General features: G+C 44.7%; 1 protein-coding gene across 5 annotated transcripts; it reads left to right on the top strand.

The window, feature by feature from the left end:
- The first annotated feature begins 6,438 nt into the window (after positions 1-6,438).
- On the top strand, positions 6,439-14,726 carry LOC135970671 (uncharacterized). Of its 5 annotated transcripts, none has more exons than XM_065544262.2 (4): positions 6,439-8,397; positions 10,006-10,115; positions 10,782-10,957; positions 11,763-14,726. In XM_065544262.2, the coding sequence occupies exons 1-3, from the start codon at positions 7,449-7,451 to the stop codon at positions 10,941-10,943; spliced, it is 1,221 nt and encodes a 406-aa protein (XP_065400334.1). In that variant the 5' UTR covers positions 6,439-7,448; the 3' UTR covers positions 10,944-10,957; positions 11,763-14,726. The 5 variants fall into 5 exon arrangements, with proteins under 5 accessions (XP_065400334.1, XP_065400336.1, XP_065400333.1 ...); XM_065544264.2 differs by having other exon boundaries at positions 11,775-14,726; XM_065544261.2 differs by lacking the exon at positions 11,763-14,726 and having other exon boundaries at positions 10,782-11,209.
- The last annotated feature ends 712 nt before the right edge of the window (positions 14,727-15,438 follow it).

Consider the following 15,438-nt stretch of genomic DNA (forward strand, 5'->3'; position numbering starts at 1 on the left):
CTTCACACCAATATCGTTGATGAACATCGATGCAAAAATTCTCAATAAAATACTGGCAAACCAAATCCAGCAGCAAGTCAAAAAGCTTATTTACCACAATCAAGTTGGCTTCATCCCTGGGATGCAAGGCTGTGTTCAACATATGCAAATCAATAAATATTTTCATCACATAAACATATCTAAAGACAAAAACCACATGACTGTCTCAATAAATGCAGAAAAGGCCGTTGATACAATTTGACATCACTTTATGTTAAAAACCCTCAATAAACTAGGTATTGAAGGAATATACCTCAAAATAATAAGAGTCATTTATGACAAACCCACAACCAATATCATACTAAATGGGTAAAAGCTGAAAGCATTCCTTTTTAAAGCCAGCACAAGACAAGGATGCTCTCTCTCACCACTCCTATTCAACATAGTATTGGATGTTCTGGCCAGGGCAATCAGGCAAGGGAAAGAGATAAAATGTATTCAAACAGGAAGAGAGAAAGTTATATTATCTTTGTTTGCAGGTGACATGATCCTATATCTAGAAAACCCATTGTCTCAGCCCAAAAGCTTCTTAAGCTGATAAGCAACTTCAGCAAAGTCTTAGGATACAAAATCAATGTCCAAAAGTCACAAGCATTCCTATACACCAACAACAGGTAAGCAGAGAGCCAAATCATAAGCAAACTCCCATTCACAATTGCTACAAAAAGAATAAAATACCTAGGAATACAGCTAACAAGGGAAGTGAACGACCTCTTCGAGGAGAACTACAAACCACTGCTCAAGGAAATCGAAGCTGACACAAACAAATGAAAAAACATTCCATGCTCATAGATAGAAAGAATCAATATCATAAAAATGGCCATACTGCCCAAAGTAATTTATCGATTAAATGCTATTCCCAATAAACTATCATTGACATTCTTTACAGAACTAGAAGAAACAATTTTAAAATTTATATGAACCAAAAAAGGTTCATATAGCCAAGACAATTCTAAGCAAAAAGAACAAAACTAGAGGCATCACACTACCAGACTTCAAACTATACTACAAGGCTACAATAACCAAAACAGCACGGTACTGGTACAAAAACAGACACACAGACCAGTGCAGCAGAATAGGGAACTGATAAATGAGACCACACATCTACAATTATCTAATGTTTGACAAATCTGACAAAAACAAGCAATGGGGAAAGGATTCCCTATTTAATAAATGGTGCTGGGAGAACTCACTAGTCATATGTAGAAAATTGAAACCTATCGGGGAATGGGGTAGCAGGAGGAAGAACATTAGCAAAAATAGCTAATGCATGCTGGGCTTAATACCTAGGTGATGGATGAGTTGATAGGTACAGCAAACCACATGGCACACATTTACCTAAGAAACTAACCTATATGTCCACATGTACCCTGGAACTTAAAAAAGAAAGTATGTACCTATTCTAATTTTATCAAAAGTCTTATCAAAAATAAAATGTCAAATGTTATCCTCTGCCTTTCTGCATTTGCAAATTTATCATATGTTTTTTTTCTTTTTGTGTATTAATAATACATTAATAGATTTCCTGTTATTGAACCTTTCCTACATTATTGGGATACACCTCAGTTGATGTATTATTCCTTTAATGTGCTATTGTTGGATAATATTTTTATTTGTGAATTTTGCATCATTACTTGTAAATGGCATTCTCCTGTAGTTTTTATGCTTTACTTTGGTATTTGTGTTTTGTTTGGTATTTGTGTTTTGTTTATTAAGGATTTATTTATTAAGGATTTATTTTACCTTTACTTCTTGTAATAATTCAATAAAAATTTACTATAGTAAAAACTGTTCTTTTAAAGAGTTTGTATTACTAAGTGTTGATTTTAATTATTTTTATTAAAATGTCACTTAAAGACCTACAAACATAAAACTACATATAAATGTCTTGTGCCTATAGGTTTTATGTTATAAACCAAAAAAGTATGTAATATAAATAAAAACAAAACAGTAAAACAAGGAAGCAATGATTATTTAAACTAATATTCAAACCTACATGAGCGTTTTTGTTCTGCTGAAACTAAATAACTGATTTGAGATTAAGATGAGGTTAAGATGAAAAACAGGCTTCACATCAGGTTCTGTAACCTTTAAAAAAAAACCTTTAATACAAAGAATGGTAATTCACATACATCTATCGTACAACACTTGATTAATTTAAAGCCTTTGTTTACTAGTTCAAGACAGCTAACCTTGTTCTTAACCAAAAGGCTATCAGGTAACAACTAATAGATCTGTAAAATTGTTTTTTAACCAGAAAAAAATTAACCTTTCAGCATGATTGAAATCTCCAATCGATGCATATTATCTACTTATTATTAGAACCATAGAACAACAAAGTTATTCCCTGGGTGTTTGCTACCATAGTGAGTATTTACTGAGTTACTGCTAATCAACTATTGCAAGTGGTTACCACAAAAATAGAATCCCATACCTCTGCTTAAAAGTCAGATATGTTCCTGACAGCTATGAAGAAAGGACTTTTGGGTTTGACATGCCTGTTTTAGAGGTGCTGTAGGACAGAAGTGGGCCAATTTCCCAGGCACCAAGTCCGAAAATGATCAAGTCATCAAAATTATCAAAGCTATCCATTTACCCCAAAATTCCATCTTTTAGCTATGAATAAAGCTTAAAGCAATTCTTATTGTACAGAATGGTTTAAACAGCTTTTAAAGATTTCTGTGTCATTTCAGTTGACAGGTTTTCTTTGTTTCTCCCTAGGAGCACCCTAAGCACTTTGATTTTTCTCTAGCCAGCTCCCTGCTAAGAGAAAGAAAGACAAGTCAGTTCATAAGAAGCTAGAGTTGCTGATTCCTGAAAGTGGGGGACTGAGGGGCAGAGGGAGGAGGAGACTGACATGGAGGAGGTAGGGTGAATGGTGGCCAGAGAAGAAGTCTGAAGCCAGAACGTTTTCTTCCCAAAGGTCTTATGGCATATCTGATTCAAATCATTCTAAACTTTATCAATAATTGATAGAAATGAATATTTTATAAATTTAGCAAATTGGTCATTCAGTGATTTGCTCATTCATGAAATGGATTCTCTGGTAAACTATCTTTCAGCAAATTAGTTTCAGATGAATTGACCTTTGGGCAAATTGATGTGAGCCTTACAGCTTAATGGATAAGAAATTTGGCTTTGGGGCTAAGCTGTCTGTGTTACAATCCTAACACTTTCTGGTTGTGCAGGCTCTTGAACAGGGACTTAGCCTCCCAGTGCCTCAGTGTCTTTATCTATGAAAATGGGAGTAACTAGAATGCCTTCCAGCATAGAGTTGTTGAACAAGACAATGAGTTAATACACTGACAGTACTTAGAGTGGAGTGGTGCTGGCATTTGCAAGTGCTCAAAGCAGCCCTGAGTAAACTTTTTCTTACAAACTTTTGCAAGAAAAAGGTGGGCCAGACTAGTGTCACATGCCCACCTCGTCCCTGGTACAAGGTATCTCTTCTTGACACCTGAACCAGTAAGGGTTCTATCAGTAAGAAGGAGAATGGCACTGGAGGAAGAATTTGATGGTATTGATTACTGTATTTTCTCCTCTCCATATTTTTTATCTCTTTTTGGGGGACACTAGTTACCCATATATTTGATCTCTCTCATCAGTCCGTAGTGTTAAAAGCAACAGAAAATGGACTAAGACACCCTCCTTCCTCTTATCAGGATGTTGCTCTTAACAGAATACCTGGAGCCAGGTAATTTATAGAGAAGAGGAATTTATTTTCTTGCAGTTATGGAGGCTTGGAAGTCCAAGGTCGAGGGGGCACATTGGTGAGAGCCTTCTTGCTGGTGGGAATCCTGTACTGTGTCCTGAGGTGGCGCAGGCTATCACGTGGTGAGTCTTGCTGCAGCAGCATCACCTGGCACTCCAGTGTGGAGTGAGCTCCCTAGCAGATGGGCCACCTGGTTATTTATGTCTGTTTCTACTTGTATTACAGCCTCCTCTATAGTTTACTTAGCTGTATCCAACATAGCAAAATAATTCACCATAGTAGTAGTGGATTTGGTCATTTATCATTATGTTTCCAGTAGCTTTTTTGTTTGTTTGTTTGTTTCTGTTTTGTTTTGCTTTGTGACATTTATATTAAATACATTTCCAAGCCATGTTGTTAGGTACATATTAAGCTCAAATATTTCTCTTTGGCCCACTTAATGTTTTTTTAATCCCAAATTTTGTTTGGTCTGTAGTGACTAGTGCCACACTTATAATCTTTGCTGACATTTTTCTAGTCTATCATTTTCTATCTCTTTCCTTTGAATCGTTCTTTGTCATCAGATAATGCATATGGCACACACTGGGTTTATCTAATCCGCAAGTCTTGGCCTTTTAGTAGGGAAATATAATGCATTCAAATGTATTTCTTTTTTTTTTTTTTGAGACGGAGTCTCGCTCTGTCGCCCAGGCTGGAGTGCAGTGGCGCTATCTTGGCTCACTGCAACCTCCGCCTCCCGGGTTTACGCCATTCTCCTGCCTCAGCCTCCTGAGTAGCTGGGACTACAGGCGCCCGCCACCTCGCCCGGCTAATTTTTTTGTATTTTTAGTAGAGACGGGGTTTCATTGTGTTAGCCAGGATGGTCTTGATCTCCTGACCTCGTGATCCGCCCGTCTCGGCCTCCCAAAGTGCTGGGATTACAGGCTTGAGCCACCGCGCCCGGCCTCAAATGTATTTCAATTTCTTTCATGTGTGGACCTATTCCTGGCATCTTATTTAATGTTTTCTGTTTAATATACTTATTTTTTTCCTTGCCTTTTGTTATATTAATAGAGTTTTCTTCTATCTAAACTTCTCCAGCAGTTGAGAAGTTATACAGTCTTGTACTTTTATCCTACTAGTTAACTAAACTTAAATTTTTACTTTAGCATTTAAAGATAATCAGTTTTTTTCTTTCTCTGAACAAAACAAGAATTTTGACATGTTTTTAGACTGTGTTTTCAACCCATCCATATTGTAGTCATTGCATATATAGATACAGCTGTAGGTAGATATGTAGATATAGATAATCGTATATATTAATTGTCATGCACATCCCCATGTGAAGAGACCACCAAACAGGTTTTTGTGTAAGCAATAAAGCTTTTTAATCACCTGGGTGCAGGCAGGTTGAGTCCAAAAAGAGAGTCAGTGAAGGGAGATAAGGGTGGGGCCGTTTTATAGGATATGGGCAGGTAAAGGAAAATTACAGTCAAAGGGGGGTTGTTCTCTGGCAGACATGAGTGGGGGGGGTCACAAGGTGCTCAGTGGGGGAGATTTTTGAGCCAGGATGAGCCGGGAAAAGGAATTTCACAAGGTAATGTCATCACTTAAGGCAAGGACCGGCCATTTTCACTTCTTTTGTGGTGGAATGTCATCAGTTAAGGCAGAGGCAGGGCATTTTCACTTCTTCTGTGATTCTTCAGTTACTTCAGGCCATCTGGGCATATATGTGCAAGTCACAGGGGATGCGATGGCTTGGCTTGGGCTCAGAGGCCTGACATTCCTGCCTTCTTATATTAATAAGAAAAATAAAACAAAACAGTGTTGAAGTTTTGGGGCAGCGAAAATTTGTGGGGGGTGGTATGGAGAGAGAATGGGCGATGTTTCTCAGGGCTGCTTCAAGCGGGATTAGGGGCGGCATAGGAACCTAGAGTGGGAGAGATTAAGCTGAAGGAAGATTTTGTGGTAAGGGGTGATATTGTGGGTTGTCAGAAGAAACATTTGTCATATAAAATGATTGGTGATGGCCTGGATACGGTTTTGTATGAATTGAAAAACTAAATGGAAGACACAAGGTCTGAGTAAGAGAAGGAGAAAAAACAGGTATTGAAGGGCTAAGAATTGGGAGGACCTAGGACATTTAATTAGAGAGTGCTCAAGGAGGTTCAGCATAGCTCTGCCAGCAAAGATTATTTATTTACCTTAAGAGGGAGTTAAGAGTGGTGGTTTGGGGATAGCACCAGGAGATATTAGCTGTGATGGCTTGGAGAAACAGTGTAAACCGGCAGTGTAAACATGAGCAGGGCATTTATGAGTAGTTGAGAACAGTGAATAGGAGTATGACTAGACAGAAGATATTAGGGATGACTAGTTTTTGGGGCTTGGTCCAAGCGGTGGGGGTGACTTCGTAAAGCCCTGTTGCAAAAAGTAGGGTAAGGATGAACAGACCTAATAGAACAGAGGGATGTATTAGGCTCATAAGGGTTATTACTGTTCTTCAGAAATACGAGTGAGTTTAAGGGAACTAGGGGAGAGTACTTGTGACTTCCAGGAGGAAGAGGAGGGATTAGGCTGGCTGTCCGATGGACACAGCTTTATTCTGGAATGGTGAACCCAGTGGGGAGGATCCTGCAGGTGAACGGCAGCTGGGATACTATAGATGACTAAGTAGGGTCTGGTCCATCAAGGTTGTAGAGTTTGAGGGTGAAAGGACACAAAGATAGATGTGTACCCGCCCCCCACCCGCTACACCCTTGTTCTGCTCTCTAATCTTTGCACGTACCAGAGGTTTTGTAAGTTCTGTAAGTACATGTTTCTCTTTCTGAGGCCAGGTCACAAGGAATGTTTAAGTAAGATAGCCAGGTCACAAGGTGTGTTTAAGCAAGATAGCCATAAACTGGTCGTGCAACCTGATGCAATATAATTAACTGCCTTTGTGTAAAACTGCTCTTCTGCCTCAAGGGTTGTACTGAAATATCAGAAATGGCGGGAACCAATCATAGTTTGCCAAATCGCTTTGTTCAAACTCCAGCCAATCATACCTCTAATTTGTATAATGATTCTATGCCTACTTTCCTTAGACTATATAACATTGTTCGGAGCTCAGTAGGGGAGCTCTCCTGCCCGTCTCGTTTCACGAGCAAGTGAGAGCTCCAGGTTCGAACCTGTAATAAAGATCCTTGCTGCTTAGCTTTGACTCTGGACTCTGGTGGTCTTCTTCGGGGAATAAACGGTCTGGGCATAACAAATGGGGGCTCGTCCGGGATTTCCCCCAAGCCCACCAGACCCCCAAGTCAACGGATCTTAATCTGTAGGTAAGCCGGCTTTGTCACTGTCTCTGTCTTTGTCTCTGTCTGTCTCCCTGAAATTTCGCGAAATCCGTAATCTGTAATCTGTATTGGTCTGTTCTGTAAGTGGCACGGTCTTGGCGGACGCGCTAGAAGACAGCCACTCGGGACTGGTGGGAGACGTTCCCCAGTGCCCATCTGGGGGCCTCCATCCTTGGTTGCCCCGTCTGACTCAGGTCGGAAGTCCGACACGCGCTCGCGAATGCTCATCGTTATTACTGTCTGTCCGTTATTGTTAAGTGTTAAGTGTAAGCCCAAAACGAAACATAAAACCTTTTCTTCCCCCTCCAGGACCAGACCTGTCGGATACTCCCCTCTGCTTCACACTCATTTTCGTCCCCCCTTCTCTTTGTAGAAGCAGTCCAAAGATGGGCAACAACCAGAGCACGCCGCTCTCACTCCTTGTTACCAATTTTAAGGATGTGAAGGCTCGGGGGCGTAACTTAAGCGTAGAACTAAAGAAGGGAAAGCTAGTTACTTTCTGCCGTTCGGAGTGGCCCTCTTTCGGCGTAGGGTGGCCCTCTGAAGGAACTTTCTGTCTCTCTATTATTACTAAGGTAAAAACTAAGATTTTCCTGCCAGGGCAGTCAGGACATCCTGATCAAATTCCTTATATTCTAGTGTGGCAGGATCTTGTGGAAAACCCACCACCCTGGATAACTCCATTCATCCTTGAGCCCTGCAAAGTCCTAGTAACGCGACCTACAAGACAAAAGACTCCCTCTGCTCCCTCGGCCCCTGTGCTGCCGGACAGCCAGGACCCCCTAACGTTAGAACCCACATTTCCCCCACCATATCAGCACCTTATCCCGCAGGACCCAGTCCCCCAGGGTGGTGCTTCCGTAGAGGGAAACCGAGAAGCGGAAGCAGCCGAGAGTGAAAGTAACCTGGGGGGGCCGGCCGGCCGAACACGAGGCCGCGTACAGCGGGACCAAGCTTCCCGACTCCCTGACTCCACTGTAGCCCTGCCTCTCAGAGAAATAGGATCGCTCGATGATACCGGGCTCTCCCGTCTCATGTATTGGCCTTTTTCCACCAGTGATTTATACAATTGGAAGTCCCAAAATGCTCGGTTCTCAGATAATCCCAAAGATCTAACCTCGTTGTTAGACAGTGTCATGTTTACTCACCAGCCGACCTGGGATGACTGTCAACAGCTCCTCCGAATCCTGTTCACAACGGAGGAGCGGGAAAGAATCCAAGTTGAGGCCAGAAAACTGGTTCCAGGAGATGACGGCCAGCCAACTGCAAATCCTGACCTCATTAATGCGGCTTTCCCTTTGACCCGGCCCAGATGGGACTACAACACGGCAGAAGGTAGGGGACGACTGCTCATTTATCGCCAGACTCTAATGGCGGGTCTCCGGGCTGCAGCTCGCAAGCCCACCAATTTGGCTAAAGTATATTCTGTGTTACAAGGTAAGACAGAAAGCCCCGCTGTGTATTTAGAGAGATTAATGGAAGCCTTCAGACAGTTTACCCCTATGGACCCGGAAGCACCGGAAAATCAGGCAGCGGTAGTAATGTCCTTTGTAAACCAGGCAACACCAGATATTAAAAGAAAACTCCAGAAATTAGAAGGTTTAGAGGGAAAGCAGATTCAGGACCTCCTTCAGATGGCCCAGCGAGTTTATAATAATAGGGATACTCCAGAAGAAAAACAGTTCAAGGCAACCAAAGAAATGACCAAAGTCTTAGTAGCAGCTTTCCCCCAGGCAGGAAATGGCCAAAACAGAAAGCAGAAAAAGCAAGGCCCTAGGCAAGGATTAGAAAAAGATCAGTGTGCTTATTGCAAGGAACGTGGCCACTGGATTAAAGACTGCCCAAAGAAACGGAGACCAGCTAACCCTACCTCCGTACTCGTTACCCAGGACTCTGACTAGGGAGGACGGGGTTCGGACCCCCTCCCCGAACCCAGGGTAACTTTGCAAGTGGAGGGGTCCCCAGTTCGCTTCTTGGTCGATACTGGGGCGGAACGCTCAGTCCTAACCAAACCAATTGGAAAAATGTCTAAGAAAACATCCTGGGTGCACGGGGCCACAGGCATCAAAAAATACCCCTGGACAACCCAGAGGACTGTAGACTTAGGAACGGGAAAAGTCTCCCATTCCTTCCTAGTCATCCCAGAGAGCCCCTGCCCTCTACTAGGGAGGGACTTGCTGACAAAGATGGGGGCCCAAATCCACTTTGAGCCAGAAGGGCCCAAGATAACTGATTCCCAAAACAGGCCAATATCTATCCTGACTGTCACCTTAGAAGATGAGTACCGACTCCATCAAGGGTAAAAGCCCCCCGATCAGGGAATTGACTCTTGGCTCCAGCGTTTCCCTGAAGCGTGGGCAGAAACTGGGGGCTTGGGGCTAGCTAAACATCGACCTGCCATATTTGTGGAAGTTAAGCCAGGGACGGACCCCGTTCGGGTTCGGCAATATCCTATGCCCCTGGAGGCAAGAGAAGGAATTACGCCCCATATCCGCCGACTCCTAGACCAGGGAGTCCTACGGGCTTGCCACTCATCCTGGAATACTCCACTGTTACCTGTTCGTAAACCCAACAGTACGGACTACAGGCCAGTACAGGATTTAAGAGAAGTTAATAAAAGGGTCATGGACATACATCCCACTGTGCCCAATCCATACACCCTTCTGAGTGCCTTACATCCCAAAAAACAGTGGTATACCGTTCTTGATCTAAAAGACGCTTTCTTCAGCCTTCCTCTGGCTCCCAAAAGTCAAGAACTCTTTGCATTTCAATGGACGGATCCTGAGAGGGGCATCAACGGTCAGCTAACATGGACCAGACTGCCACAAGGGTTCAAGAACTTGCCAACTCTGTTCGATGAAGCCCTTCATGAAGATCTGGGTGAGTACCGGCGGCAACACCCTGAAATAACTCTTTTGCAATATGTTGATGATCTCTTAATAGCGGCCAGGTCCCCGGAAACTTGTGTTCGAGGGACTGAGGACCTCCTGAAGACTCTGGGGGAGCTAGGCTACCGAGCCTCAGCAACAAAGGCTCAGATCTGCAAGTCGGAGGTAACTTATCTGGGGTACCTATTAAAAGGGGGGCAACGCTGGCTAACCAAAGCCCGAAAGGAAACAGTCCTACGCATCCCTAGACCCCAGTCAACACGGCAAGTGAGAGAATTCCTGGGGTCGGCAGGGTTCTGTAGGTTATGGATACCCGGATTTGCTGAGTTAGCCAAGCCCCTATACCAGGCAACAAAGGAACGGCAGCCCTTCAATTGGACGGAAGAGGCTGAGCTGCCTTTCAGCAAATCAAAACTGCCTTGTTATCAGCCCCCGCGCTGGGGCTCCCTGATGTCTCCAAACCCTTCCACTTATACGTGGATGAAAGTAAGGGTGTTGCAAAAGCCGTGTTAACACAGTACCTAGGCCCCTGGCAGAGGCCAGTTGCCTATTTGTCAAAAAAATTAGATTCAGTGGCTGCTGGCTGGCCACCCTGCCTCCGGATAATCGCGGCGACCGCCCTAATGGTCCGAGACGCTGATAAACTTATCATGGGGCAAGAGTTGCGCGTTATAACCCCGCATGCCATTGAAGGCGTCCTCCGGCAGCCGCCGGACCGATGGATGAGTAACGCCCGGCTCACCCACTATCAAGGACTGCTGTTAAACCCCCTCAGAATAACTTTTCTGCCCCCAACCTCTTTAAACCCTGCTTCACTGCTGCCAAATCCAGACTTGGACGCCCCGTCCCATGAGTGCACTGAGATACTGGCTCAGGTGCATGGGGTGCGGGAGGACCTGCAAGATCGTCCGCTCCCCGACACAGAACTCACCTGGTTCACTGATGGCAGCAGCTATGTCCACCAAGGCCAGCGGTATGCAGGAGCGGCTGTAACGTCAGAGACTGAGGTAATCTGGGCGGAACCCTTGCCTCCAGGGACATCGGCCCAAAGAGCCGAACTGATAGCCCTTACACAGGCCCTCACCCTAGGGGCAGAGAAAAAACTAACAGTATACACGGATAGCCGCTATGCTTTCGCTACTGCGCACATACATGGGGCCATCTACAGAGAAAGGGGACTATTAACAGCCGAAGGCAAAGAAATAAAAAACAAGCAAGAGATCCTAGCTCTATTAACTGCTTTGTGGAAACCAAAGAAATTGGCTATTGTACATTGCCCTGGGCATCAGAAACCAACTACGCCAATTGCTCGAGGCAACTTCTTAGCTGACCAAACCGCAAGGAGCATAGCAAAAGCTCCCAGTCAGCTCCTCGCGCTCCAGCTCCCCGATCCTGGCCCGCGAAATTTGCCATGTTTTCCCGACTATACCGAACAGGATCGCGAATGGATGAACACGCTTCCCCTAAAACAGGTTAAAAATGGGTGGTGGACTGATATAAATGACCAAACCATCCTACCAGAAAAATTAGGACGGCAGGTGTTGGAACACATCCACCGGACAACCCACCTGGGTGCCCGGCGAATGATGGACTTAATCAGGCACGCCAAGTTTAGAATCAGGCGCATAGCTGAACTGGCCAGCGATGTCACAACAAATTGCAAAGCCTGCCAACTAAACAACGCTTGCCCCCAAACCCAGACCGCCACAGGAATTAGGTGTAGAGGAACTAGGCCTGGTATCTATTGGGAAATAGACTTTACTGAGATAAAGCCTGGAAAATATGGGTATCAGTACTTACTTGTCTTTGTAGATACTTTTTCAGGATGGACAGAAGCGTTCCCAACTAAGAGAGAAACTGCTCAGGTTGTAGCAAAGAAAATTTTGGAAGAAATCCTCCCCAGGTATGGCTTTCCCGTCCAAATAGGGTCAGACAATGGACCAGCCTTCGTTGCTAAGGTAAGTCAGGATTTGGCTTCCATTCTGGGGGCAAATTGGAAATTACATTGTGCTTATAGGCCCCAAAGCTCAGGACAGGTAGAAAGGATGAATCGGACTCTGAAGGAGACCTTAACTAAATTGACCATGGAGACTGGCGCTAATTGGGTAGTACTTCTCCCCTACGCTCTGTTCCGGGCCCGAAATACCCCTTACAGACTAGGCCTCACACCATATGAAATCATGTATGGCAGACCCCCACCCCTGGTCCCCAGTCTAAAAGATGACTTACTCAAACCTGAAACTGAAAATGTCTCTGAGCTCCTGTTCTCCTTACAAGCCTTACAGAAAATTCACCAGGAAATTTGGCCCAGACTACGAGAACTGTACGAGGCAGGACCTCCGCCGACGCCTCATCCGTTCCAGCCGGGAGACTGGGTCCTAGTCAAGCGCCACCGGCAAGAAACTCTTCAACCCAGGTGGAAAGGACCACTGCAAGTACTCCTGACTACTCCCACCGCTCTCAAAGTAGAAGGCATCGCTTCGTGGATCCACTACACACACGTCAAACCAGTGGACCCAACATCCGACCTTCTCGAGCCGTCTGGAGCACCGGTTACATGGACTGTAGACAAAGCTAAGAACAATCCCTTAAAGCTAACCCTGCGCCGTCATCCCCATAGCCGTAACCATGTCTAGCTTACCTATGCTTTTATGCCTTATGCATCTGACTCTCCTCACTGCTGCGCCGTCTAATCCCTATGTCTGGAGGTTCTGGCTCTATGAAAACAAAACTCACCCCGGGGAAACCCCCCAAGCGGGTAAACTGCTAGCTAGCGCAGACTGCCCCCCCTCAGGGTGTAATACTATAGTTTACCTCAATTTCACTAGGTTCCAGATTGCCCAACCAGCAACACCCATGATCTGTTTTGAATATGATCAAACTGAATATAATTGTAAAAATTATTGGTGGCACCAGAGTGCAGGTTGCCCATATAGCTACTGTAAGACGCACTCTGTCCGATACTGGAGAGAACGACAAGGGTGGTATTTTTACAAAACTGAGTCTCCCGTCACTTACACTTGGATAATTAGAGACCCATGGGACTCTCGGTGGACAGTATATTACTCATCAACTAGTACCTGGCCCAGTAGCCATTTATATCTGTGGAGAAGTCTAGTCCAGATTCAACCCTTAATCCACACACAAATCCACAGGCAAGAAACCAAGTTATCACAAGACTTGCAGCCCTTCTCCTGGCTAACTCTATTACGGGAAGGGCTAGCATTCGCCAACCTCACTGGTTTAGGCGACCTGTCCTCTTGCTTTATGTGTGCAACCCTAGGAAGACCACCATTAACGGCTGTTCCTCTATCCTCCCCTCCCACAAACTATACAGGTTTTAACTCATCGATAGTCACGATACCCGATGTAGCCCTGTACCGTGACCCATACCAAGAGAAATACCCCTATTGTTATTCGGCATTTAGCAACAGCCTCTGCAACCAATCGGCTACATACCCTAATAGTCCCATATATGCTCCCCCTGGTGTGTTCTTCTGGTGTAATATGACTCTGTTAAAAACTCTGTCCAAAAGCATCTCTGACGGACAGTTGTGTATCCCTGTTACCCTAGTTCCCCGACTGACACTGCTAACCCCGGCAGAGTTCATAGGCTGGGCAGGGACCGCCCCAACTAAAACTGCGCGACATAGACGAGCAGTTTTTCTACCACTAATTGCCGGAATATCCTTAACCACCTCTGTCGTCGCAGCGGGGTTAGCAGGAGGGGCCCTACAACACTCCATGATAGAAAATGACAAGCTGTTACAACAATTCTCTGTTGCTATGGAAGACTCCGCCTATTCCCTAGCCTCCCTTCAGCGGCAGCTCACCTCCCTAGCACAGGTCACCCTTCAAAACCGCAGAGCCTTAGACTTACTCACGGCTGAGAAAGGAGGTACCTGTATGTTCCTCAAAGAAGAATGCTGTTTCTATATAAATGAGTCAGGGTTAGTTGAGGAAAGAGTCCAACGCCTACACAAACTAAGCTTAGAAATGAAAAAGCAACAATTCACTACAGCCGCTAACAATTGGTGGAGCTCTTCAATGTTTTCCCTTCTGGCACCCCTTTTAGGCCCCCTAATGTCTTTACTACTTCTATTCACTATAGGCCCCTGTGTGGTAAATAAAATTTTACAATTTGTCAGAGAAAGGTTTGATACCATCCAACTAATGGTCCTCCGTAGCCATCACCAGCCTCTCCTGCACCCAGAAAGTGAGGCTATATTATAAGACTCTGGAAATCCAAGATTGGACATCCAGTTACTTATGAGAAGGGAGAAATGAAAGGACACAAAGATAGATGTGTACCCGCCCCCCACCCGCTACACCCTTGTTCTGCTCTCTAATCTTTGCACGTACCAGAGGTTTTGTAAGTTCTGTAAGTACATGTTTCTCTTTCTGAGGCCAGGTCACAAGGAATGTTTAAGTAAGATAGCCAGGTCACAAGGTGTGTTTAAGCAAGATAGCCATAAACTGGTCGTGCAACCTGATGCAATATAATTAACTGCCTTTGTGTAAAACTGCTCTTCTGCCTCAAGGGTTGTACTGAAATATCAGAAATGGCGGGAACCAATCATAGTTTGCCAAATCGCTTTGTTCAAACTCCAGCCAATCATACCTCTAATTTGTATAATGATTCTATGCCTACTTTCCTTAGACTATATAACATTGTTCGGAGCTCAGTAGGGGAGCTCTCCTGCCCGTCTCGTTTCACGAGCAAGTGAGAGCTCCAGGTTCGAACCTGTAATAAAGATCCTTGCTGCTTAGCTTTGACTCTGGACTCTGGTGGTCTTCTTCGGGGAATAAACGGTCTGGGCATAACAAGGGGTCAGATTCTTAACAAGAACTGATCGTCCAGCTAGGGTGTCTTCATATGACTGGGAATCTGGAGTAGGCAAGAGAAGATTAGCAGCCTGGCGAATTTCCTGCCTAGTCTGCTGGAGGACTGGAAGATAATCGCCTAGAGGGCTGGTGTCTGGGATGAGGTTGGAGCCGAGCAAGAAAGTGCGTCCATATAAAAGTTCAAATGTTCTTCAGAAATACGAGTGAGTTTAAAGAAAGTAGGGGAGAGTACTTGTGACTTCCAGGAGGAAGAGGAGGGATTAGGCTGGCTGTCAAATGGACTGTACCCTGTAGCATCTTGAGGACAGTCTCTAATTCTGAGAAGGGCAAGAGGTAAAAGTACTGTCCAATCCTTTTTAAGTTGGAGGCTGAGCTTGGTGAGGTGTGTCTTTAAAAGACCATTAGTCTGTTCTATCTTTCCTGAAGATTGAGGGTGGTAAGGGATATGAAGGTTCCACTGAATACCAAGAGCCTGAGAAACTGCTTGGGTGATTTGACTAGTAAAGTCTGGTCCATTATCAGACTGTATAGAGGTACGAAGGCCAAACCAAGGAATTATGTCTGACAGAAGGGAAGAAATGACCGCGGTGGCCTTCTCAGACCCTGTGAGAAAGGCCTCTACCTATCCAGTGTAAGTGTCTAC

The sequence above is a fragment of the Macaca fascicularis genome, chromosome 1 (genome assembly GCF_037993035.2).
Source record: "Macaca fascicularis isolate 582-1 chromosome 1, T2T-MFA8v1.1".
Lineage (NCBI taxonomy): Eukaryota > Metazoa > Chordata > Mammalia > Primates > Cercopithecidae > Macaca > Macaca fascicularis.

Bases quoted from the DNA above. Each gene is read 5' to 3' on its own strand.
- LOC135970671 (XM_065544255.2), top strand. From the start codon at position 7,449: ATGGGCAACAACCAGAGCACGCCGCTCTCACTCCTTGTTACCAATTTT. The intron at 8,398-11,762 runs GTAGGGGACGAC...TTGTCTTTGTAG, and splicing joins GGACTACAACACGGCAGAAG to ATACTTTTTCAGGATGGACA.